This window comes from Apiospora kogelbergensis (genome assembly GCF_038363985.1).
Source record: "Apiospora kogelbergensis strain CBS 113332 chromosome Unknown utg000012l_segment0_segment0, whole genome shotgun sequence".
NCBI lineage: Eukaryota > Fungi > Ascomycota > Sordariomycetes > Amphisphaeriales > Apiosporaceae > Apiospora > Apiospora kogelbergensis.
In genome coordinates, this window is record NW_027117429.1 from 832273 (window position 1) to 855120 (window position 22848).

The 22848-nt window shown below is 47.7% G+C and overlaps 5 protein-coding genes across 5 annotated transcripts; 2 read left to right on the plus strand and 3 right to left on the minus strand.

The window, feature by feature from the left end:
* Positions 1-3882: 3882 nt before the first annotated feature.
* PG998_014669 (uncharacterized protein) lies at positions 3883-4764 on the minus strand (the record flags this gene model as incomplete). The annotated part of the gene is made up of 4 exons (XM_066881485.1): positions 3883-4149; positions 4212-4342; positions 4404-4514; positions 4563-4764. 4 exons carry the CDS (start codon positions 4762-4764, stop codon positions 3883-3885), a joined length of 711 nt encoding a protein of 236 aa, XP_066723616.1.
* A 792-nt stretch (positions 4765-5556) lies between these two features.
* Positions 5557-5855, plus strand: PG998_014670 (uncharacterized protein; the record flags this gene model as incomplete). The annotated part of the gene is made up of 2 exons (XM_066881486.1): positions 5557-5682; positions 5760-5855. The coding sequence occupies 2 exons, from the start codon at positions 5557-5559 to the stop codon at positions 5853-5855; spliced, it is 222 nt and encodes a 73-aa protein (XP_066723617.1).
* Positions 5856-8081: 2226 nt separating this feature from the next.
* Positions 8082-8732, minus strand: PG998_014671 (uncharacterized protein; the record flags this gene model as incomplete). Its single annotated transcript, XM_066881487.1, has 1 exon — positions 8082-8732. The coding sequence occupies one exon, from the start codon at positions 8730-8732 to the stop codon at positions 8082-8084; it is 651 nt and encodes a 216-aa protein (XP_066723618.1).
* A 2388-nt stretch (positions 8733-11120) lies between these two features.
* Positions 11121-12528, plus strand: PG998_014672 (glycoside hydrolase family 18 protein; the record flags this gene model as incomplete). Its single annotated transcript, XM_066881488.1, has 4 exons — positions 11121-11239; positions 11293-11391; positions 11436-11485; positions 11540-12528. 4 exons carry the CDS (start codon positions 11121-11123, stop codon positions 12526-12528), a joined length of 1257 nt encoding a protein of 418 aa, XP_066723619.1.
* Positions 12529-12681: 153 nt separating this feature from the next.
* Positions 12682-19244, minus strand: PG998_014673 (uncharacterized protein; the record flags this gene model as incomplete). The annotated part of the gene is made up of 12 exons (XM_066881489.1): positions 12682-13424; positions 13480-13614; positions 14439-15147; positions 15236-15563; positions 15648-15732; positions 15838-15918; positions 17119-18002; positions 18053-18079; positions 18125-18179; positions 18226-18576; positions 18631-19191; positions 19238-19244. The coding sequence occupies 12 exons, from the start codon at positions 19242-19244 to the stop codon at positions 12682-12684; spliced, it is 3966 nt and encodes a 1321-aa protein (XP_066723620.1).
* Between the last annotated feature and the right edge of the window lie 3604 nt (positions 19245-22848).

The following is a 22848-nucleotide window of genomic DNA, read 5'->3' on the forward strand; positions in this document are numbered from 1 at the left end:
GTCATGCCCAAACCACCCCGCCCGTCCCGTTTTGCACTTGCCGTGACGCCTCGGACCTATAACTCTACGAGACAAGACTCATCCTTAGTAAAGACATAGACTTGGCGCGGGTGAAGACATCGAATACTGCAGTGGTTCGTCTCGCTCTGACTCTCACAAATGCATGGCTATGAACTAGCGAGTGATATCATACTACGCCCGATCGTAGTAAAGCCAAGTACAAAGAAGCGAGCTCGTATATAATGCCAAGCTCAACCCCAGAGATTCCAAGAAATTCGCGAGAATATATAAGCCAGTGATTTCTTCTTAGACAAATTTTGATTCTTTTTTTCTTTCGTTCTTTCATCATTTTATCCACGGGCACAATAAATTGAACACGAACAGCTTTTCACCTCACAACGCCACTGCTGTAGTACCAAGCAATTGGTGTATTTTCGTTCCAGCCCAGAAACCAATCATCCGAAATGTCATCCCACAGTGAGTTACTTGCCTGATCATGGGTGTATAATGGTTGACTTTTTACAAGGCATCTTCGACGTCCTAACAAAGTTCGAAGCACTACTATGCCAGCTTGAGGATGGAGACATACAGCACAAGGACACGGCTATGGAGTTCAGCGATTTGTACTTAATGGCTCAGGAGTACTACAGCTCTCTCGATTATCTACACCAGCTGAATTTGATGGATATGTTCGTGAGGAGTTCTTGCTTTATCAAGTTTTAGTTACAACACTACGGACAAGCCGAAGTGACTAGTCACCAGAACTAGGGGTTGTCTGCTCGAACATGGCTCTGGACACTCACTGGGTTACGCTCTGGATAGCTAAAGGTGCCACAGCGGGTGGCGGTCCTACTGAACACATCGCCATGCTTCTGGCGCCGGAGCTACCACTCCATCTTGGGAGTCACCATGGTAGCCTACCTAGCACCAATACAAGCGGAAATTGTCATAAGCAGCGGTTGTAGGCAGCAGATACATGTTACTGATCCCGCCCAAATAGTCGATGAGCAAGTGAGAAAGGTAGGACGTCAAATAGATGGGGCTTTTGCAGGTCAGTTGCTCCACAATCGGAGGGATCTTCGCCAAACCGGGTTCGGGTTTCCGACCGTATATCCACTTTTGATATGGTCAATAATATGGACTCCCCCTATTATAACCAGAGCAAAACGGAACAGGCCCAGGAAGATGCTCCGGGCCGTTCCTGAGCCAGTCTAGATGCCTGCAGAATTGCATGGGCAACATTGTGACCAAGGACGGAAAGAGGGCGTGAGGGTATTCAAGACCTTAAAGGGGGGCTAAGCAGCAATGTCTCGCATCCTCGTGAACCAGTTCTGGGGTGCGTCCATTCTGTCGAACTCCATTTTGATGAACTCCATTCCGGCGGACATCCGTTCTGGCGTACGTCCATCGTTGTGTCGCCAGCACGACTTTTTGGCCTGCCAAAACCAAACTAGGCTTTCAATACCATATGAACTCAAGCAGATATTGCACTGGCGAACGAGCACGAGCGGTTTTGGCGGCGGCATGGGTCTACCACATCACGCCTCGACGAGTACGTGTTGACAAACCACATGGATCTATGCAGTCAGTACTACACTACAGGAACGTTAATATAAAGAACGAACACACATATATGTATATATATTACTCTATAGAGTTAGCCATTTATCTAAGGGTGCCAACCTGGTGTCCACGTATCCACGTCAAGCGGGTCATTCACCGGCCGGTACGTAAGATCCCACGCGTCCCAGACCGCGTTTTCTCGAGCCCAGTCCTGTATCATCTCGAAGTTCCTGCATACATGAGCGCCCACTATCTTGGGTTCATAGGCCCCGTTTGTCTCTGACCACTACCCCATTGGTCAGTCCCCAATTTAGCTGTGGTTTGTAAAATTCGGTGGAAATGTGAAGATTGTAGAGACCAAAAGAAATTGAGCCGAATGCGACCCAACAGGAGATGAAAGAAGGCTTTTTTCAGGGCAGAGAATCGAGTCCTTTGGAAACGGAAGAAATGGGGTGCGCGAGCAGCCCATAAATGTGTGCATTTGCGATTGTGTCCTGGAAAATTGATGGAAAATGTACTCACTGTTACCGAGCACACAAGGTCAGTACATTCTCTTATAGAACGGTATGGGCTGTAGCTGACCTTGAAATGGAATGATGGATAGGTCAGTATGGCAAAGCGTTGACTGCCGTAAAGCGTCAACACAGTGCATGATATGCTCGACGTCATTCTTGGTGCGGCTCTTAAGGTCGAACTGGGTATAATATTCTGGAAACAGTCGCTTCCGAAGCATGTTCTGTAGTTATATCCCATGTTGTATAAGAATTACAGCGTATGCTACCTCGCGATAGGCAGAGTAGATGGCGGTAGGAATGCAAGGGAACGTGGCTTTTTATTTCTCGATAGATACTTACGAGGCAGTGCAAGTCATGAAAGACGCTAAAGCTGACGACGTAACGGTTCCTTGGGTCATGGGGCAGCGGCTGTGTCTTCTCGTGAAGCTGGCTGGCCTCTTCTCGGGAGATGGAGACGACCCCCACTAATGAGGGAGCCGCACACCCATGTGTTTAGCCAGCTGTTACAGCGAGTTTTACATCATATATCAGGAGGAGCATCTCTTACTTGAAAATAGGTCGTTCCAGTTGGCATCTAGTGACGGCGATGGCTCGGCCTCGTACTTGGTGAGATTATTTCCCAGACCTAATGTGAACTCTCGGTTCTCGTATCGGACCAGATGCATTGCCGGGTCTAGATAGAATTACAAACATCAGTCACCAATTTCCTGGGATTTTGTGTATTGTACCGGTTTATGGCTTGGCACAGAATAAAAAGAGACTCTCGCTTACTATATGGTAGCTCGACGGAATCTCGTGAATGTTTTGTCTGCAGCTGGCGGTAAAGGTAGGCAGCAGTTCCAATGGATATGAAAGCGACTATCCAGGGCATAACCACAGCCCAGAAGGAGCGACAGCAGAGTCGTCTGGGCCTTCGTGACTTGTCGTAGAATCGCGGGGTATGTCCCTCAGAAATCAGCGCTTGTGTGTCTGTGCTCAAAATCTGAGGGCTTCCTACTCTGCTATGGAGCAATCCGTCTTCGGAGTATCTCACTCTCTGGGCCATATTCAACTTTGGATGATGTTGTCGCCTTTTGGGAATATGGAGTAGAGGAAATACAGTGAAAAATGGCATGTGTGTTTCTTCTCATCTACTATGAACCTCTTGTTGGATACGTAAGTAAAAAATTGAATGTTGATGGTGTTCAGTTACGCAATTCAACAATGATTCCTGGCAAATCGGCAGTGATTATCGTACATGCCGTGTCGTGTTATACCTTCAGCTGCCAAGCTGCCAATAACCTAACCTGAAAAATACCAGTCTGCACATGAGCCCGTGTCCCAATTAATTTGGAGGTACATAACCGAATGCTTCCCATGCAGTATTGGGAGCACTGTTGCATCCGATTGGTAGCGTTGATAGCAAAATCAATAACACCGCCAGCGTCACCCACTATTGTTCACCGGAAGATGGTGCCGACAGGATATGCGACCTGTGTGCATGAACGTCTGCCACCGGATCATTTTTGGCAGCTGAATAGTGAACGCATTCGGCAACAGGCAACAGTGCTCGCATGTCGATCTCCGATGACTTCGACCAGCTTTGTTTTCGAAAGTCGTCTGCGGCGGTTTAGAGGGAAATGGGACGCTACTATTTCAGGCCAAGAGATGCGGGGAGGGCTAAACGCAATCACTTAGTTCGCTCTGCTTCTAAATATATGACGGGTCTGCAAATATTGATTTCTAACTGCAGGACCTAGACATGATGCAGTCGTCACCCATAATTCCTGTGGAAATAATCCAGAATTACTCATGCATGAACGTCCTATGCAGCACTTTCAAGTTGGTGGTGGAGTATATCCCTTATTGAGCCACTGTACCCTCGTTCTTCCGTCCACTGGAAGATGTGGTCGAAATCGCGACATTGGTGTGGTGTTTTGGCCCCGTCAAGGATGGAGTCCAATGTGATATCAGCACTGCACATGACTTCTTGACGAATCCAATCAATGCAGTGAGGCGCATGGGTTTGGAAAAGATCCTCCGTGATGCCATGCTCGGATGCACTACCATCCAATGCAAACTTGAGTGCTTCCTGCAATTCGTTAGAGAGTGGAAAACAGAGACATTAACAACCTAAAAGACGGCGACACGTACCAAGCAGTGCAAGGTGTGGAAAACGCTCACTTGGTATACTGAGTGAGTCTCATCCAGTGCCGAGGGCGCAGTATCGACATTAGGCCGGATTAGGGGGCTGTCATGGGGGATAGATACCAGTCCTTGCGCGGCTAATACGGCCTTTAGTAAGTATCATTGGGCAACAAAGGGCATAGAAGACATGGGTCGTACCGGGAAAAAGATTTCGCCAATAGGTAAAGTTGCGAACCCGGGCGTCAAGATCTTCCTTGCGGAAAATCATTTCGAAGTCGGCCAGGTGGGTGTACTCTTGCAGAGACTGGTCTATTGCAGAGTTAGGTGTGTCATTGTCTTCTTTGCTCATACGCTTACAACGCTCCAGCGTCTGGTCAGCGTTGACCATGCACCGCCCATGATGTGCTCCCAACGTGAAAAACAATGTTATCTCAACTGTGTGGATAAACACAAACGCAAAGGTAAGAATCAATAGAGTTCGTGGATGCGTTGCAAGTAGACCTCTCGAATTGGCACCTTCTTCAGTCAGTGGAATAGAATGATACTTGTGTGAGAACATTGCTATTGCAGAGGCGGGCTGAACAGGAGGCTTCGTGGCTGTGGAAACTGGATAGATGGCTCAGGAATAAGGGTTATTCAATGCATGAGATGATACCTATTATATGTCTAAATGTGGACACCCTGAAGGAATGCCCAATGCATTTCCCACGTGCAGTCTAGACCATCTGTTGGAAAACTATTCCAAGCCTGCGGTTTGATTGGTCACGCTGCCCAAGAGGTCTGAGATTCGTTGGACGTGTTGCTGCATCGAAGCGAACCATACACAGTTCGAACTTCCGAGGAGACGCCAGAGTCAGTCGAAAAGTGTCATGCTACTATTAACACCTCGGTGATGCCAGCAATATATTTGTTCCAATCAGCGCTGCGAGCAGTTGCAGCTGCATTTTGAAAGACGTATGTCCAAGGTTCACGTTTTCACACCGATCGAAGCTTCAGCTTGTATAGGAAACGCCACATTGTAAAATCTAGACTAATACAATGATATGCATTGAGTTCGCATGTCATGCCACGTCAGAGGCCCGTAGGTGAGGGGATATGGTGTGGTTGCAAGAAGAAGAATAGAAGGCGGATGGTTGGGCGATGAAAATCTTGCACTTGCAGGGACTGGGTGAACCTATCTAAAATAATGAACCATAAAAGGCTCGAGGAATGCCTTCTAGGTAAGTCCCTAAATCCTTTGGTTGAGTAACAAGAGCTTCTGCCTCAACACGTTACCTTGATCGTCAATTACCTCACACATCATACCTACCTTGTCTCACACCTCACATTACAACCTGTCAAATCTGGGACAATGGCCTCTCGATCCTTCATCTACTTTACTCTGACGCTGGCCACCACTGCCATCGCGGCTCCTCTGACGGGCCCGGCGTCCGATGCGCCAACCTTGGCAGGCCGAGAAGCCCCTCCTTTTGGCGAGGTATGACTCTCACTATTTGTTATCATCGTTCCTATCTATAGCTTTCTGATTATCTGTTTTCATTACCTCCGCGTTAGAAATCGGTTACAGATCGCGAGGCTGCTCCAGACATAGTGTTCGTCAACTGGGGCCATGCCGCTCGCAGAGCCCTTCCTGCTAGCAACGAGGTATGACCTATTATTGGTTATAATCGCTACTACCTATACCTTGCTGATTGTATTTGTTCCATTATCTCCGCTCTAGCAATCGGTTACAAATCGTGAGGCTGTTCCGGACATAGTATTTGTCGGCTGGGGCAAAGATTCCATCTAACTCTCAGACATCTGGAAACGGGCATGCGCTGTTCTAGGGATACCCCCATAACGTCAAAGGAAAAAGACAATTTCAGGAGTGCGGCTAAATTCTCTTCATATAACCGAAATATATGTTTTCCTTGTTGTCCCTGGCCCTGGCGGAGTTTAGGGTTGTCTGACACTTGCTGGAGGTCCCTTTGATACTTTGGGGAAGCGGCTTTGGGAAATCATCATACTCCTTGGCGACGGTCCTTTTTCGAAGGCTGGAAGGCTTCTAATTTACTTTTGACGAACCCCTTCGCGGGTCTATTCCATTCTCTACAATGCGTGTTGCCCTGTTATCCCCTTAACTGCTAGAGCCCGCCCAAATAGTAGAGTCAATCTTTTGGGGATGACATACCAAATACACCGATGTGGTTCATCTCTATAGTTATTAACATATGCCGTTTTGTAGTCGGTAAATTCAATCAAATGCTACGTATTGTAATCTGATATAATGGTTTACTATAATAAAAAGTGACCTTCTCCTGTCTTCACACTTCAAATACTTGTGACAAACACTTTACTCTTGTTGCGAATAATGTAGGTGCCACTCATGTGGCGCACCTCAGAGTACCTTCGTCACACAAGCTGCGGCAAAAGTGAGCTCTTTATAGCTCAAATAGGTGCTTTTGTCTGCTTCTTCGGGGAAGGCATCCGATACTGTGCACACCGGTTTAGCCGATTATCGTTAAAGATGAGGTCACGCTGGAAGACGTAGCATTGAAGATGAATGGTACCTAAAGTGCCCATGAAAAGCCACTGTTTCACGGAAAGTGCGGATATGGAAGAGTATGAAGGGTTACGACAAATGTGTCATCACGAACCACAGTCTTATACAAATCGTTTCCTGACATCGAGTAAAGGTTCCTGCAGCAAACCCAAAGGCTCACGGGATGGTTGTCGCAGGTGAAAGCCCTGTTTGAGCGATTCGTCCCCGTGGCCGACGCCGACCCCTCGGGCGACACCTTTTTCGACCAGGTATAAGGCTTGCGACAGGGAGTATCGGAGTGAACTAGAGTATTCGCAGACACGAAAACCTCTTGGCGCGGAGTCGCGTTGCCTCACTGGCCCCGTACATGCCGACAGGCAGTGCTCCATTCTCTGCCTGCTAATGCGCTGGCCTTTCGTAGCCTCGTCTATTCTTTTCGTTATGGACCACGCACTGTTGCTTGGCTGTCGGGCGGAGAATCATCGGTGGGGTGCATCTATCGCCATGATGTGTGCAGGTCGGTCGCGGCAATGTATATCACTGGTCTCGTGGGGACTGGGTAGCCTCGTTGGCCTCAAGGAGTCACTGTGCGCCGGAGTGCTTCGGGGTTCGTTGGTCATTCGAAACAGTGAATAGCAACCGTGTCACTATGCTGCCGTCTCTTTTGCAATACTGAAGTGACGGTCATCTCCACTGGTATTCTTGGTAGCAATTGTCATCTTGCTGCCGTGCCCAAGTTGCGAGCTTGTCCCCGCACCTGTTGTGTTCGTTGCCATGCAGTGCGGATTTTGACTCATGTTGTCGGTCGTCGGCGTATGTTATGCGGCGCATTGCCAGCGTGATACGGATAACCGTCTTTTCCGTGCCCTCAATCACGTTGTTATGTCGAATAAGAAGTTAATCATGGCATTTGTTACTGTTTTGTACTTCGCTCATAATTGAACAGGTAGCCCGCCCGGCCCCATATTGCACAGCCGCGTTTTCCTGTGGCTAACACCAGCTACCCCCCTGAACCCGCTTCTTCCACCGTCCAATATTCATGCTCTCTTGACACATGAGTCGAATAGCTTCCATGCAATGGTCACAATCGCAACAATCCTTCAAACTGCTAAGAAGTTAACAATAGAGAATCACCAATCTGTTTCTGAACCCTGTTCAAATGAGCGTCTACACTAGCGAGTTGCCAAGAACTGTAAATGATTCATAGGTCATAGGATGGTCGATGGTGTAATAAACTGGCTTCGAAGTGGTTATCTCTCAACAGGGCAACCCTAACGCTCATTGTGTTGATTAAGCTCTCCCATAATGTCGTACATCGAATGGCTCAGTATACTGCTGAATAGATGTCTGACATCCTACCGTATGAAACACCTGACCTTCGGTACCAGCATATTTTCGATCAGTGGGTAGACACAGCGAAGGACTTTTGTCGCTTTGGGGTCAAGGACATTGGAATCCACTGCACATTGAACCTTTTCAACACCATCACATGAAAAGCTTCCTGCGCCGTCCTTCACGCCGTAGTACTTGCACCCAGAGTGGCCCCATATCTTCGATTCACCGGCTTCCAAGTCAGGCGGCCACGGAACATCACTGGAACCAACCTCTTCCGGTGCAGCAACAGTCGCTGCTGCGGGCCAAGCGCATATGTCGTCATAGTGATCGGCGAGTTTCTGCTCGAACATAGCCCAGGCCGGATCCTTCTTCACTCTTACTAAGCTCGTCGCTTTCGAGGAGATGAACGTTATAAAAACACCGTTCGTTGGGGCTGGCGGAGGCTCGGCTGTTGTAGTTATAACAACGACGGACGTCAAAGTAGTGTCTTTTTTGGCTCCTTCTGCGTATACTGTAACTGTACTAGCGATCGAGGACGAGGTCGTATCCACCAGAGTATCTGACCATGAAGAAGGCCAATCCATAGACTGGGTTGCGGAAGGCAGTGATGTAGAGAATCCAAGTGTAGTAGATCGGCTGAGTATTGTGCCTGGTGCCGAACACATCGCCATGGCCAACTATATCATCTAAACCAGCTTAGGATTATATGGTATATGTGTCAAGCAGAACACAGTTTGACTCAGATTAGGTTTAAGTAGTACAGTATCACAGCTTGCAACGATTCAATGAAATACATGTATTGTTAATGCAGAGAAACGCTGGGTTTGACGCAACATACATACGGAAAACGAGGAAAAGCGCTCACGGGACGTCATTTCTCTATCTTTGAGCTTCTTCGCACAACAGATAGGGGCGTGAGGGGGCGGTACTAGGAATTGTACAGGGATAACTGCTGATCTAGGTCCGGAATCTATTTTAGCGGGTCGGATTTCTAGCTCAAGTTTTTCCTTCAGAATCGACTTGACGAGGATGAATTCTTACGCATAGAGCAATGCTAGCGAGTTGGTTCTAGTCAAAGTCCTTCTAAGTAATCTTCCCTTTGCATCGGGTGCCCCTTGCTTGCATACGTACAGCATTGTAGAATACATAGGCTACACGGTAGGTATAGGCTTCGGGAAGTGAAGAGTTGCTGATCCGCCGTTCACAGTAGAACCGGGGCGGACGATAACACTATACAGGCGCCAGTTCTTCAGAAGCGTGGACTGGGAAACACATGACGTACGGCTTGTCTGGTGCAGCCCATGCCCGCCTGTTCTGGTTCCCGGAAGTGCACCCAGAGGCAGCACACCTGAAGTGAAAGGAACGCATCAACTGCCTCCATCGTTCAGTGACGTCTTATTCGGGCTTACGGTCCTGAGTCACAACCGGCTATCACTTTTCGCCTCTTCAAATTGCAACGAATAATATCCGTCTTGCTCAACGCTGTCCAACGGATCCCCGTTCTGGTTTCAGTTGCGATCCAACGCTAGCTACAATAATCGACCGCTACGACTTTCCGTTTCATCCTCGTCCCCCTTTGGCATTTTTACTACCATAGAAACCTCTCATATGCTCCCTTGTACCCAGCTGTATACAGAAACGAAGCAATGGTATAAAGTCTGTGGTTATGCGCTAACTCCAGCGGATGTTATTGCAATGCTATTTTGGGGGATAGAAATATAGAGAGTCGCTTTGTATGACACACTTAGCATACCGAAAAGAAATATACAGTCCTGCATACAATAAAAGGCCGTATAAATGCATGTCTAATACGATGGTTCATTGAATTGATAGTCTTTTTTTGTGAAACAGACACCCTCTGATGTGTGAATTGGTAGTCATACTTGGATGTATCAAACTGCTTTCGAAACGAATCGTGGCCTCCTCTTTTGGTTCTGATGAGGCAACTAGAATTGCGGTTGAGCAGTCTACAGGGCTTTAATGAAGAAGTACGCAAATCATACATGTTCTAGCGGCGGCATACCATACGTTTCATGCATCTCCCTTAAAATCTTTCTCTGAAGATGATCCTCGTCTATACGCCTAATTGGCCCCTGTACCTTTGCTGATTCGCCTAGGACTTGTCGATCCCTCTATGCGAAAGCTAACGCACCGGAAAACCCTCATCCCCATCTTTCGGATCATACTGCCAAGTGTCCACTTGTGATGGTGGCAGCCGACTCTCAGCTTCTATGGGTGCCCATCGACCGGGAGTTAAGTCGCGAGGCACTTCCCTGGGTCCGGTGACTTTGTTTGTGTAGTTACCGTTCAGTCCTTGTATTTGTAATGGGTGTACGTTGTTGGGAATCCACTGAACTGGCATTGGATCCTGTACATTTTGCGTTTTTCTCTGAGGTTTATTGATGGAATGATCGGTATTACCACCGTCTTTCTTAGCTAACGGGTCTTCTATGTTGCACGCGTTTGTATCGTTTTGACGCTTGGCATTCTTCAGAATAACGGAGACCAGAATTGCGCCTGTTAACAGAACTAGGGTAGTAACTCCAACGAGGAGACCTACCAACAGCCCAATTATGATGTTGTCATTGGTTCCGCTGGCCTGGACTGTCAAAGGATAGTAAGAAACGTCTATTGGTGTAGATTCGTTCCCCATGGTGTAGTTGATACAACTAACCTGCATGGAGTTATTCTAAACGCCAAATATCACAACACACAGAATGCTGGACCTATATATTTGACGCATTATAATACTCCCTTTTGGACGAAGCATATACCGGTAATCTACTAACTCTCTTTGTGGGCAGGTTCTTAGTTCTCTTAACCGCGACTGAAGCCAATGTTGCTCTTGTTGGCCCGGGCCAAAAGAGCAGTTCCTGCGATTCCACATATGCTTCTATTCATGGACCTTTGTTACCAATGTTCGATCTGTTTCTGCCTTACGCTCTTTCCTTTATAGGTCCGTATCGTATAAAGCATTATAACCTGTCGAAGATGGCCAAATGCTAACTTTCTCATTGGGCCATTCACATCAATTTGTTCATCATCGTGAGGTTCTCAAGATGTTGGCAAACCTACTCAAGCACTTTCTGGCGTGCTCACTTCTGCGCACTTCACTTAGTATTTCTCCTTTGGACAAACGGGTAGATGGCTACGAAAATTCTGCCTATTTTGTGAATTGGTTGGTACTATGATTCTCATTCAAAGTTTTCCCACTAACGGATGCTAAAATAGGGGTATCTATGCAAGGAATTATCGACCTCAGCAGTTGCCCGCGGATGTTGTGACAAACATATACTATGCATTCGCAAACTTTCAAGACGACGGGACAGTGTAAGTAAGGTACATTCTAAGTCGCCTTCTCTAATGCGCTTCAGGTTCTCTTCCGATCCCTGGGCGGACATCCAGATAAACTGGTCTGATGCTTGTAAGCTTATATAGTACCTAGCTGCCTCTTAAGAAACATACTGAGCCCCCAAAGCGAAGCCAACCTCTGCAAGCCATGCCTACGGCTGCGTCCAACAGCTTTATCTCCTCAAAAAGGCCCACCGGAATGCCAAAGTTCATCTATCAATTGGAGGGTGGACATATAGTCTGAACGGGCGGTTCGCCTCAGCTGTATCCACAGAGCCGAAGCGCATTCAGTTTGCTAAATCGTCGGTATCACTGATGAAGGATTGGGGCTTTGATGGGATTGATATTGATTGGGAATATCCTGCGAACGCCAACGAGGCGGCAGACTTTCTAGCATTGTTGAAGGCAGTAAGAGCCGAACTGGACGACTACGCCGCCCGGTCCGTGCCGGGGTACCATTTTCACCTGACGGCTGCGATGCCGGCCGCTCCTGACAAGTACACCAAGCTGCCGCTGTTCGACATGGCTCAGATAGTGGATGCGTTCAACCTCATGGCTTATGATTACGCGGGCTCTTTCTCCCCATTGAGTGCGCACCAGGCCAACCTTTATCCCAACTCAGGGAACCTGGGATCTACTCCGTTCTCCACGGATGTAGCGATTACTGGCTACCTTGCTGCTGGCGTCCCGAGGTATAAGATCATTCTGGGTATGCCCTTATTCGGACGTGCATTTGAAAACACTTCTGGCCTTGGGAAACCTTATTCCGGCATCGGTAAGGGGTCTTGGGAGAACGGAGTTTGGGATTATAAAGCCTTGCCCCGTTCTCACCTAGACGCACAGGAAGATATCATCGCTGGGGCCACGTACGAATACGACAATAACAGCCTGCAGCTGATATCTTACGACACGCCTGGTATGGTCAAGGCGAAGATAGGCTACTTGAGGTCCAAAGGCTTAGGAGGATCCATGTTTTGGGAGGCTAGTGGGGACCGGAACGACGCTGAGAGCCTCATTCGAACAAGCTATTTGTCACTCGGTGCGCTTAGACAGAGCCAGAACAATCTGCAGTATCCGGACAGTACATATGCAAATATTGCTGCTGGCATGCCCTGATCGGGAGAAGCCAAGATACACGTGGTAGACTGCTACATACCAAACCCAAAGATTTATGACCCTTCAAAAATGACAGTTAAATTTTGTTGAATAATAATCAAGGTATTATCCCATCAAGAGCCCCATCAAAATAGAACCGCTAGCATAAGGGTGTTAAAATTCTCGGGCCGTGAGCCGTTTACACCATTCCCTCCAGTAGCTTCCCACTAAGTTTACGGCGTCGATGTTTTCTTCCGGCTCCCAGGTGTATCTCTGTTCGAGAGGCCAGTCGCCTGCCCACATAACTAGGTATTCAGTGGATTCGTCACCGGAGTCGTCAATAATGCGGTGAGATACTAACAACTCTACGTCGTATGTTTCTCCGTTAGCATTAGGAGGGAGCCTCTCAGCTTGCGGTCGTAGCTTTACGCCGGGAATGTTAGCTTCCTGAAGTGTGGCCGGCATATGCCTTTTTCGTTTTGCGGGCCTCGGTCCAGGTCGAGGTAGTTGTGGAGGTTTCCTTTTGGGGGACTCGGCCTTATCCTTCCATTGGTAGGTAGTGATCGTAGGCATAGAGGTTCCGTGCTTTGCATTCCGCGAAGGTCTATGTCCAGTTGAGGTGTTTGCACCGCCAAGCAGGGGAAAAGCCGCAGCTTTCTTGTTGTTTTGAACGTTGATCATCTTATACAGTCCGTGTACGGTTGGGCCGCCTTCTTCAACCGTGCCGGTCATAGTGTTAGCCAAAGTATGGAAACTAGGCTTTGCTAAAGGGGTTTCCGTAGCGTGTGTAGAAATTGCAACATCAAGATGAGCCGAGCTTCTGTTGAGATCTGTGCCGATGACGTGGTGGTGCTTTGTGTCTTGACTCGATGATGGCTTGGACCTATGAGGAGTTCTTTTGGCCGGTGAAAGATCGGCTGATATTGTGAAGGCATATCAGCAGGTTGCACAAAATCGTAAGAAGAGCCGTACCTTGATATGGTTGCGTGCTACCAAAAGTATGGTTCGATTGTTTCATACCGTTGGCAGGGTCTGCGTGTCCTCCGTCGGCTTTTGGTCTGTAGAAAAGACCGTTAGGGGGATTACGAAGATATGTAACCTGTGGGCCTGTTGGGCTTCTATTCCCAATCCCAGCGAAGGCGGTCTTAAATGCTTCTTTTTTTAGCTTTTGCCATTTTATAGGTCCCTGGGCCTTTGGGCGGCTGGAATTGAAAGCTCATCATGGAGTGTTGCGAGACCTGGAAGCAAATAGAAAAAAGGTAAAGAAATGGTTAACGGGACGCGCGAGGGAGGGACCTTTTTATATTGAATATTCGTTTCAACTTCTAGACTACCCATGTCGAGGGCTGACCGCAGTTGTTACCAGCAACTTTTAGTGGATTGAGGTAACCCATGTTTCTTTGTGGCGAGTAGACGTTTTGGAAGACTGTTAATTGGTTTGTGCTAACGCTGATCCGCGGTTTCCACCTCCAATATGTTGTATTATAAAGCACGGGAAGTGCTGAGGGAAGCATACGACCATGCGAACACCAGCTCGTACATAATTTATACTTTGCCATCGAGCGAGTGAGGTATCAAATTGAACAACAACATCGATTACAAGACAATAATACTGTGTACCGCTTCATTAATAAACTTTTATACTGTCTTCCAAATTAGTGTAGTTGGTGGTCTTAGTTGCATCCTACCCAAGTCGTTTCACCCAGCTCCGTATCCCACGATCGCAGCTTCGCACGTAATCGATATTCTTCAACGATCAAATAAAGTTAAGCAGAAAATTGTTAATTAATACCATTGTTCATTTCGCCATCCATAATGGAATCAAGTTGGAGTGCAAATTTTAATTTTTGAAACACCTTGTCACCTGGAATATTGGCTTCCATACCTGTGTTTTATCCATCAGGACCTGCTAAACTCGTCCACCAACTTACTAAGCACAGTTGCATTCAAGTATAAACCCCTGCCTTCCCATGATGCACCGTTTCGTGCTAATACACGGGCGACGGCGAACCTTCCTTCTTTGATGGCCCACCAGATTGCACTATGTCCTTCCATCCGATGGTTGATGTCCTTGGAGGCTGCGCAGATTTGGTCGAGGACATCTTCCCAGTTTGATTCGCGGCTTGCGTTGCTCAAGAACCATGCTGTGGCTATCGCGAGGATGGGGGGGATCTGAGTGCCGCCGGGTAATGCATCCACCCGTGCGCCGGCTTTCAACAAGCGCCGTGCTATCTCGGGCCTATTGCTATTGATCGCCTCCGTCAGCAGAAGGTAGGTTTCGGTAGTTCCGTGTACCGTTCGTGTTGGGTTCGGGTCGGCCCCAGCGTCTAAAAGCGCCTCCACGATCTTGATATGGCCAAAGCGAATGGCAAAAGCAAGAGGACAAATTTGTGGATCCTTGAGTGGCGAAGACACAGCGGCTCCTTCATTAATCAGGTATTGTATTGTAGAAAAGAGGTCTGGAATAATAACCCGTGGCCAGGCATCCCGCCACCCTCTATCATTGGGCGACGCAACTCGAAGACTTGCTACGGGCTGATATGACGCGTCAGCATCACATATCAAATTCACGAGGGGCCCGCTTCCATTATATTTCATGTTCCCGTTGATATCGGCTCCCAGTTGGACGAGAATGCGAGCCTAAATGCACGTTAGAATAAATTTGGATAAGCGAAGATCAACCAAAAGAGTCACTTGACTTATACTGCTAAGTCGAGGAGAGGCTTACAACAGAGTCGTTGACTGCGTAATGTATTGGAGTCCTTCCCAGCCCATCTAGGGAGTCCACATCAACACCATTCTCTTCCATCAGGAGCCCAGCAATATGAGTATTGGCACGGAAAGCGCAGATATGCATTAGAGTATAACGATCATTCCTGAGATGATAGTAGGGCACCGTCGGGCAAAGATGGCTTCGCACCGGACATGCTCGGGAAACGAACAGTTGCAGTCTGCTGTTATCGAATAACTGGTTCAATACCTGTGGCGCGTTTTGTCCAGTATTTCGGATCGCAGCCATGGCCATCTCGTAGGTCTTCTGCATGCCGTACCAACAACTGAATTGAAGTGCAAACGGTACACTGTTCTGAGGGCAGCTAACAACGTCCTGTATATAAAACCGAGGTAATATTATTTCGCACATCATGCGACAAGTAGTAGCGAGTCTGATGCCATCTTGGGGGGATGCTTTGTCCAAGATGGAACCGAGCAGTTCGTTCGGGAGTTCTGTGATTGTGGGTTAGCATTTTGAAAGTTATAGTTAGTGGAGTGGTGTCTTGAGAAGTTGGGCTCGGAGAAAAATACTACAGTACTATTCTCCCCATATCTCACCTTTTAACCAGCACTTTCCGATCGGATCTTGAGCAGTATGCGCCATACCGACGTTGATCCTACGGGAGCCAGTGCTATATGCTATCAGACTGTTTCGTGAAGTAAGTTTCCAAACAGCCCAAAAAATGCTTTCCAATCTTTCTGACATCGGACAAGGCGGAAGCGAATGGTGTACTTATAATTCACGCCACGCGGCCGTACGTAAACTACGAGTATCCTGTTTTGGCTTTGCTGATTGTTGGTGAACTTCAACACCACGCAAAAACTGAGTCCAATATGGAGGCTGGAGAAATGGATCTTGAGATGGCGCCGTTTTAGCTCTTAAACGTAAGTTATGGATCTTAAAGAATTTTGCTGTAGAACTTGATCTGCATACTGAACAGTCTGTCTGGAACAGTATCTCAATTTACCGTAATAATCAAGTCTAATAGGGTAGAGTCTGCAATTCGAACTCAAAGGGCGAAAAACAACTTTTAGGCTCAGGAGGAGTTTTATCTGGGCTCATCGAGTTGTCGCCGCAGTTTTCAGGTTATGCAAGTTCACTTCTGGTACAGCGTTTTCTTCACATTAGTCACTTGAACTATGAACACCCGGCGCCGGTTTATGTCTCGACACAAATACGGTACCATGGAATATTATCTAAGTAGAGCCGTTGAAGTACATAGCACTACGAAAGTTTCTTCCGCGAAATATGACCGATATGAGAAGAAATTGTAAGATGGTCTTTATATTTAAGTGGTCATAGCCGTGAACATGCCAAGAAATGAGTCATGTAAAATACAGTTCGCCATCGCACATTAACCCATAAAGGCTACCAAAGTCAGCAACTGGGAAAGACAAGGTTGCCAGGTTAAGTGCAAGGCGATGCTCGCTAATCACATCAATTCGTCACGTTAAATTCCTATTAGGCATTGATCACTAACTTTTTCAGCCTAGCACATTGGTGGCAGATTAATCCACCCAAACTTCTTTTGATCACCACCGAAAAGGAGGCATACACTTGGAAACGCTTACCTGAGGGAGGGTACCTATTTCAAAATCTAGCCAACCTTGGAGCGTGAGCATGCAAAGGTAAACACCGGATGCTTCTTGGAAGCTGTGCATTCACCGTACAGTGGTGAGGGAACTAGCTGCGTTGCAAGAGAATTATTATTATGCTTGGGATACGAAGTAAACAGCTTTGCATTACAAAGGTCTTGTAGGATTTGCGATCTATTGCCACGCAGGACAACCCTTAGCCAATTGAAATATACAGTATTTTAATTCAATAACACGTCCTACGCCTTTTCGCAGGATTCGGGCTAGCCTTCTGGGCTTCTTCTCCTTCGTCTACAGGCCTTTTCCTGTGGTCAGCAGTCCCGAAGACGGAGTTAAGTTTTTGCTGTTCAGCAAGACCTTCCAAAGTGAAAGGTGATCCGCTAATATGACTCTGATAGTCACCGACAGCCAGGGATATGGAGAAAGTCCGGTCGCGGCTTTTAATCTGGAAGCTGACTTCCTGGTGGAATTGCTCTTGTGTGTTCAAAGTCGGGCTCCCCCAAACTCCCTTGATGATGCGCTGATGGGCTACGTGAAGTGAGGCCGAAGATTGAGCAAGCTGGCACATGAATGCGTTATATTCTGGTGTTTTCGGCTGTAAGCGGCACAGAATCCTCCCCGCACAGAGATAGACCCCATTCTGAAATCGGAAAGGGGCATCTGGATTGAGCTCGAAGACAAAGAGCTCCGCCTTGATACGGTGTATCAATGGTTCTAGGGATGGTGAATGAAGAATTTCGTCCCGGGCGAGCTTGGCCACATTTTGCATCTCTGCTACATCGTCGAGAGCGGGTACCGGGCCTTCAAACTCAATATCAAACCGGAAAAGGTTACTTTGGCTATCAGACTTGGTGTGGCGGAGTAGCTGTTGCCAGGCCCGATGGGAACTACTGCCTTGCCAAAATGCACGGAAAATACGCATCGGAAATGAGTCTTGCAGGAGCCGACGCGAGTCCCCAAGTACGGGGCTGCGTGTCTTCGCCGCGCCTGTCCCGAGCGACACGATGATACTAGGTTCAGCCCCTGATGCAAAGGCTTCTTGAACTGCTATCGCAGCAGGGTTGTTGAATGCAAGCCCGCCGTCTTGAAATGTGCCTAGCCCATCGATGCGCCTCGGCTTGAAATAGCTTAACATGCGTCAGTATATACATCGGCTGTGCGATCCTACAGTACTTACTAAGGTGCTGCGGTACTGCAGCGTATACTAGAATTAGGTTAGCGATAGCCTCGCAGAGCGACATCAACTCACATTTCCCACAACGGAATCTGGCCAGTACTGCTTTGAGGCTTGAACACATGGTACTCTGCTTTAGGTTAGAATCATTGCACCCAAGGCGACTTTTCACATACCGGAATCTGCTCGTCGCTGTCCAACACCGTTATAAGTAGTGAAGATACATGCACTTGCATCCTGCGTCGTAGTTACGGTGATTCCGACTTTGGCTCCAAGTTCAGTAGCTGGAGAACAAGCCTGTATACTCTTCTCACCGAACACCTGGAGCAGCACGGCCTCTAGCGGTTTGCTTGAATACTGGCTGTCTAGTACTAGGGTAGCCAGGAGCTTGAAAATGGGCAACAGGATCGGTAAACGTGGCCACCACCATCGGGGTTGAAAGGCAACTTTGGCAAGATTTTCGAAGCTCGCAATGCATTTACTGGGAGACCACCCATTTATCCACAATGCTGCAGCCGTTATTGCACCTACACAGCCGTATATTAGTATAAAGAAGCAGCTAAGCCTCCAACCAAACTTACCAGAGCTGGTCCCATAGATAAGGTCGAAGTGGCGCTGGATTTGACAAGGTAACCCAATGCACTCTTGTAGAGTTTCAATGAATACAAGAGGGGCTATACCCCTCGTACCACCCCCGTCAATGCTCAAAACACGTACGCTCGCGGTGTCAGGCCTCATGCCGATCTCAATATCTCCCACGCTCTTACCGCAAAGGATGCAGGCTTTCAGGCAAAACCCCCACGGGCTTTTTGTGTCTTGACCAAAGACCCTCACACAGTTCTCACAAATCATGTGGCCACAAGGGAGGCTGAACTGAGGAGGACGTCTAACGCAGCTGAAACAAGTGACGTCTGAGAACAAACCAGAATACTCTTTGCGAAATTGGCACAGATTGCTCCTGTGAAGCTCGGCAGCAGACTTGACACGTCGGAATCGTCTGTATTGTTCAAGGAAATTGTTCTCCAACAGGCTCAAGAAGGAAGTAGGCAACGGGAAACTAGTCTCATGTTGTGGCCATTCATCATAGATTCGTTTACTTGTACGTCGGTACAACCTGATGAAGACAGTTCGAGGGTTGAATTCTGGATATTATTAGCGGCTGTTACCTCGCAGGTGGCCGACACTTACGATGCATGCCAGGTGGGTAGTGGTCCAGTATAAAACTTGACGTTATAATAGGGATCCCCAACGCCGTCACGGTCTCAGTACTTCGCATACTTTTCAAAAGGTAATGAGATGCGTTTCAAGATCTGCTGCAACAGGCATCTTTAAACGTGATGCCTCAACAACCTCGAGTGGACGTTTACCTGGATCTACAAAGCGGTCGACAGCAGAATGAATAAAACTTGAGAAGTGCGGGACCGAGAACAGCAAGCCCTCACGTCTCCGACGTGAAATACTCGACAGAGACCAAATCTTGGCTTGGAGTCTATTCCATGGCCTATTCTGGCATTCCTTGGTCGCTCTTGTTTGGCGCACGCTCTCTGCAATGTTGAAAACCTGGTATCCACGGAAGCGGGGGTTGACTCCATTTTGCGTCCGAACAAGTTCACGTAGCATCAGTTGTTCGTTTACCTCCAGGTCTTTGCTTACGACGAGAAGAAGCCATGGTTGAATTCCGGTCAAGGCTGATTGCTGATCCGGGTGTAGCCAACTTCGAAGGTGCTCGGTAACCTTCGCCATACCTCCGAGATCGTCGACAAAAGACAGACTAGGTCGGAAAAGGGAAGAAGCAACTGGTTGTATAGCCGAGTAACGGTGTTTTCCATGCTCTCGAAGCCGAGAGACGACTGTACTTGGTACATACTATTCTCATGGCACCTTGGATTTCCGTAACCCTTGTTGAACTTCCCACGAGAGAAGAGGTCCCCATCAGCTACTAGCAGAGGATGGGTTACGGTGCCAGGAGTAGAAAATAGATGGATGTCCCCAGATGCCCTTTTCTTGCTAGAACTAGGGGGATTTATTCCGAGGCTTCTCAGCGCTAATGATTTATGTCGGTTGCCCAATAAAATGGCAAATCCGGGAAAACGATGGCTTGCAGTTTGTTGATTATGTAATCTCTCGAGTCTATCTGACAACTCCAGGTTTGCGCCCTCATTGTTTCGTGATAGCTGAAGCCAGTGAGAATGGTTGCACTGCCGCATGTTGTCGTGTTTGTATCACACTCATCATCAGTATTAAGGATTCATGGCAACTTATATACGTTATCTTTTGGAGCCGTCTTTTGCGCATGAGGAAGTATGGCCGCCAGATCCATTTCTGACTAGGGTTATTCCCTTTTTGGACATTATACCGTATGAGATTGCTTAAGAAAAAATAGAGCTGTTTGTCTAGTAATGGTCTTCCGCGATGTACTTTCGGATAGGTCTTTTTCGAGCTCTCAAACCGGTTTCTAATCGTCTCAAGTGGCCGCACGTGCTTCTACGTCAAATACGGTCAATCCCAAACACTTTGTTTGCTATTTAACCTTCGTTTGCCCTTACCAAAGTTCTGTTTGCTCTTTTGTCGCGTTAGCACCCCTCTGTTGTATACATCGTTGGAAGCCACACGTCACACTGCTAGTGCCTTCATGTCCATTAACGTGTCACTGGGAAGAACCTATGAAGGCACAAACGCCCATTTGCCATATCCAACTGATTATACTGCCTGCACTGCCGGGCCTCTACGGCCAACGTCTCAGGTAGTCTAGCCGATTAGCAACTGGGGCACCAACACAGCCTTATACCCTTCACAGCCAGTTGTCGAGCCTGCAGCTGGCAGCTCGTACCGAAATACCTCTTACGCTTATCACTCTCCAACGCCAACAACAATCCCGGTCTTCACTAGCACTTTTTCGCGAACTCGTACGGCATCACTAGCTGTCGTTCTCGCTCTGCTCTGTTTACAATTTCTTTGAGCGTTTCCCTGACGGGTTCACATGCGATCGCAACATCTCGCTCGCGGTCTAGTTAAGTCGCTATCCTACCGTGTGCACGCCGCCGAGAAGAGCGTCTAGTGTTTACTCCGAGGATGGCGCTTTCAGTCTGGAAGGAACGTTATTTCGTCTATCTTTACAAACATCAGTACAGGAGGGACGCGAAATATCCTTGCTGACAGAAGAAAACGAAAAGCTCCAGCGGGAAGTTGCACATCTGCGTTATGTCTGGAAATATATCTATAGAATTATGAAGGAGATTAATGACGCATATTTGTATCTCACTCGGATCTTCCAAGAGGGTGAGATACGAATGGAGAAAGAACGTCAGAAATGGGTGGCGAACTGCACGGTAATATGAAGCTGGCCTTGTCTCCGGCAGAAGCCGAGGTGGCAGGTTAATGATCGTTATTGTTACTCAGGTCATTAGAATCAAGAAGCTGCGAACCGGAAATGAGTCAATGCTAGAAAAGCTGTCCCACGATAAGCTGAAAGGTCACATATACATATGAAGCGCGTGGGATTTAAGAGTTACTCTTTTTCAGCTAGTATCTAGCTGTAGCAGACACTGTTTAACAGTATAGTTATAACTCCGATGTGTACTGATTTGGAAAGGTGAAGAGCACAAGTCTAGCAACCAGTAACTTTTGGCCCACAGCTTGTGAGATTGACAGCCAACAAAGTAAAGCTCCTTCCCACAGATTTTGTGAAGAGCTAGAGTATGTCCTATTCACCAGTGATCGTGAAAAATGGCTCCCGTGAGAGAGTGGCTTATGACCAGTGTCCGTAAATGCTGTCGCTGTCCGGCAAAGCGTGGACAACATGATAGGATATAATTTGGTCATCTATACAGCTGACAAAGGTCAAATTCAGTCCCAACACCGGCTGTACTCCAAAAACACCCGTTACGCGCAGTACAGTCACCTCACACTACCTTGCCAAGAATCTCGGATTGAAATACGGACGCAAAACCTTATTTTCACAGTACTGTCAAATCCCACGTCCAGCGTCCGGATTCCACTCAAGGATTATTGTCATTGAGGTAGAGCGGGGTTGTACAGCGCGCAAAGGCTAAATCCTGTCCCGCCACTAGCTGTACCTCAGAAACGGCTGTTATGCGCTGTGCAGATACCCCGCATTAGCTCGTTGTCAAGAATCTTAGATTGAAATGCGCACGCTTAACCTGGGTTTCATAGTACTACGTTGAACGTTGTTTGGAACTTCTCGATATACATTTGCGACCCTAATGCGTAACGGATAATCATTCGCTATAAGTCATATTCAGCTGAATTCGGCTTTGTCAAGTCGGAGTACAGCCAGTGTTGGGACAGAATTTGGCCTTTATCCGTTGTACTGGTACCCCGCCCTGCCTCATTGACAAGAATCCTAGATTGGAATCCGGAAGCTGAACCTGGTTTTTACAGTATGGGGTCTAATACGACATTGGAATTGCTCAACAGAGGGATGAGTTTAGTCGAAGAAACAAAATTTGAGCTACGGTATAACCGCAGCTTTTCGCATTGCCGATACGTGCCATACTGTACCTCCTACCACAGTGCACGTTTTGACCAATGGTCAGGGGCCGTATTACCTTCGTCGCTGGGCCTTATGGACGGCTGGAACAGCAGCAGACCGGTAGCTTGAATAACTCAACGCACCGCGTCATTTGGATGCTTCTGGACTCAACTGAAACCTTTGCGACCTCACATTCAATCCAACGAGCTGGAGAGGTACTTTCAGTAATAAATAGAGCCTTTTACATATTAAGCCCAAATCCTAGCCAGCCGGTCTCGACTCCCGCGTCATATCACTTGATACGGTG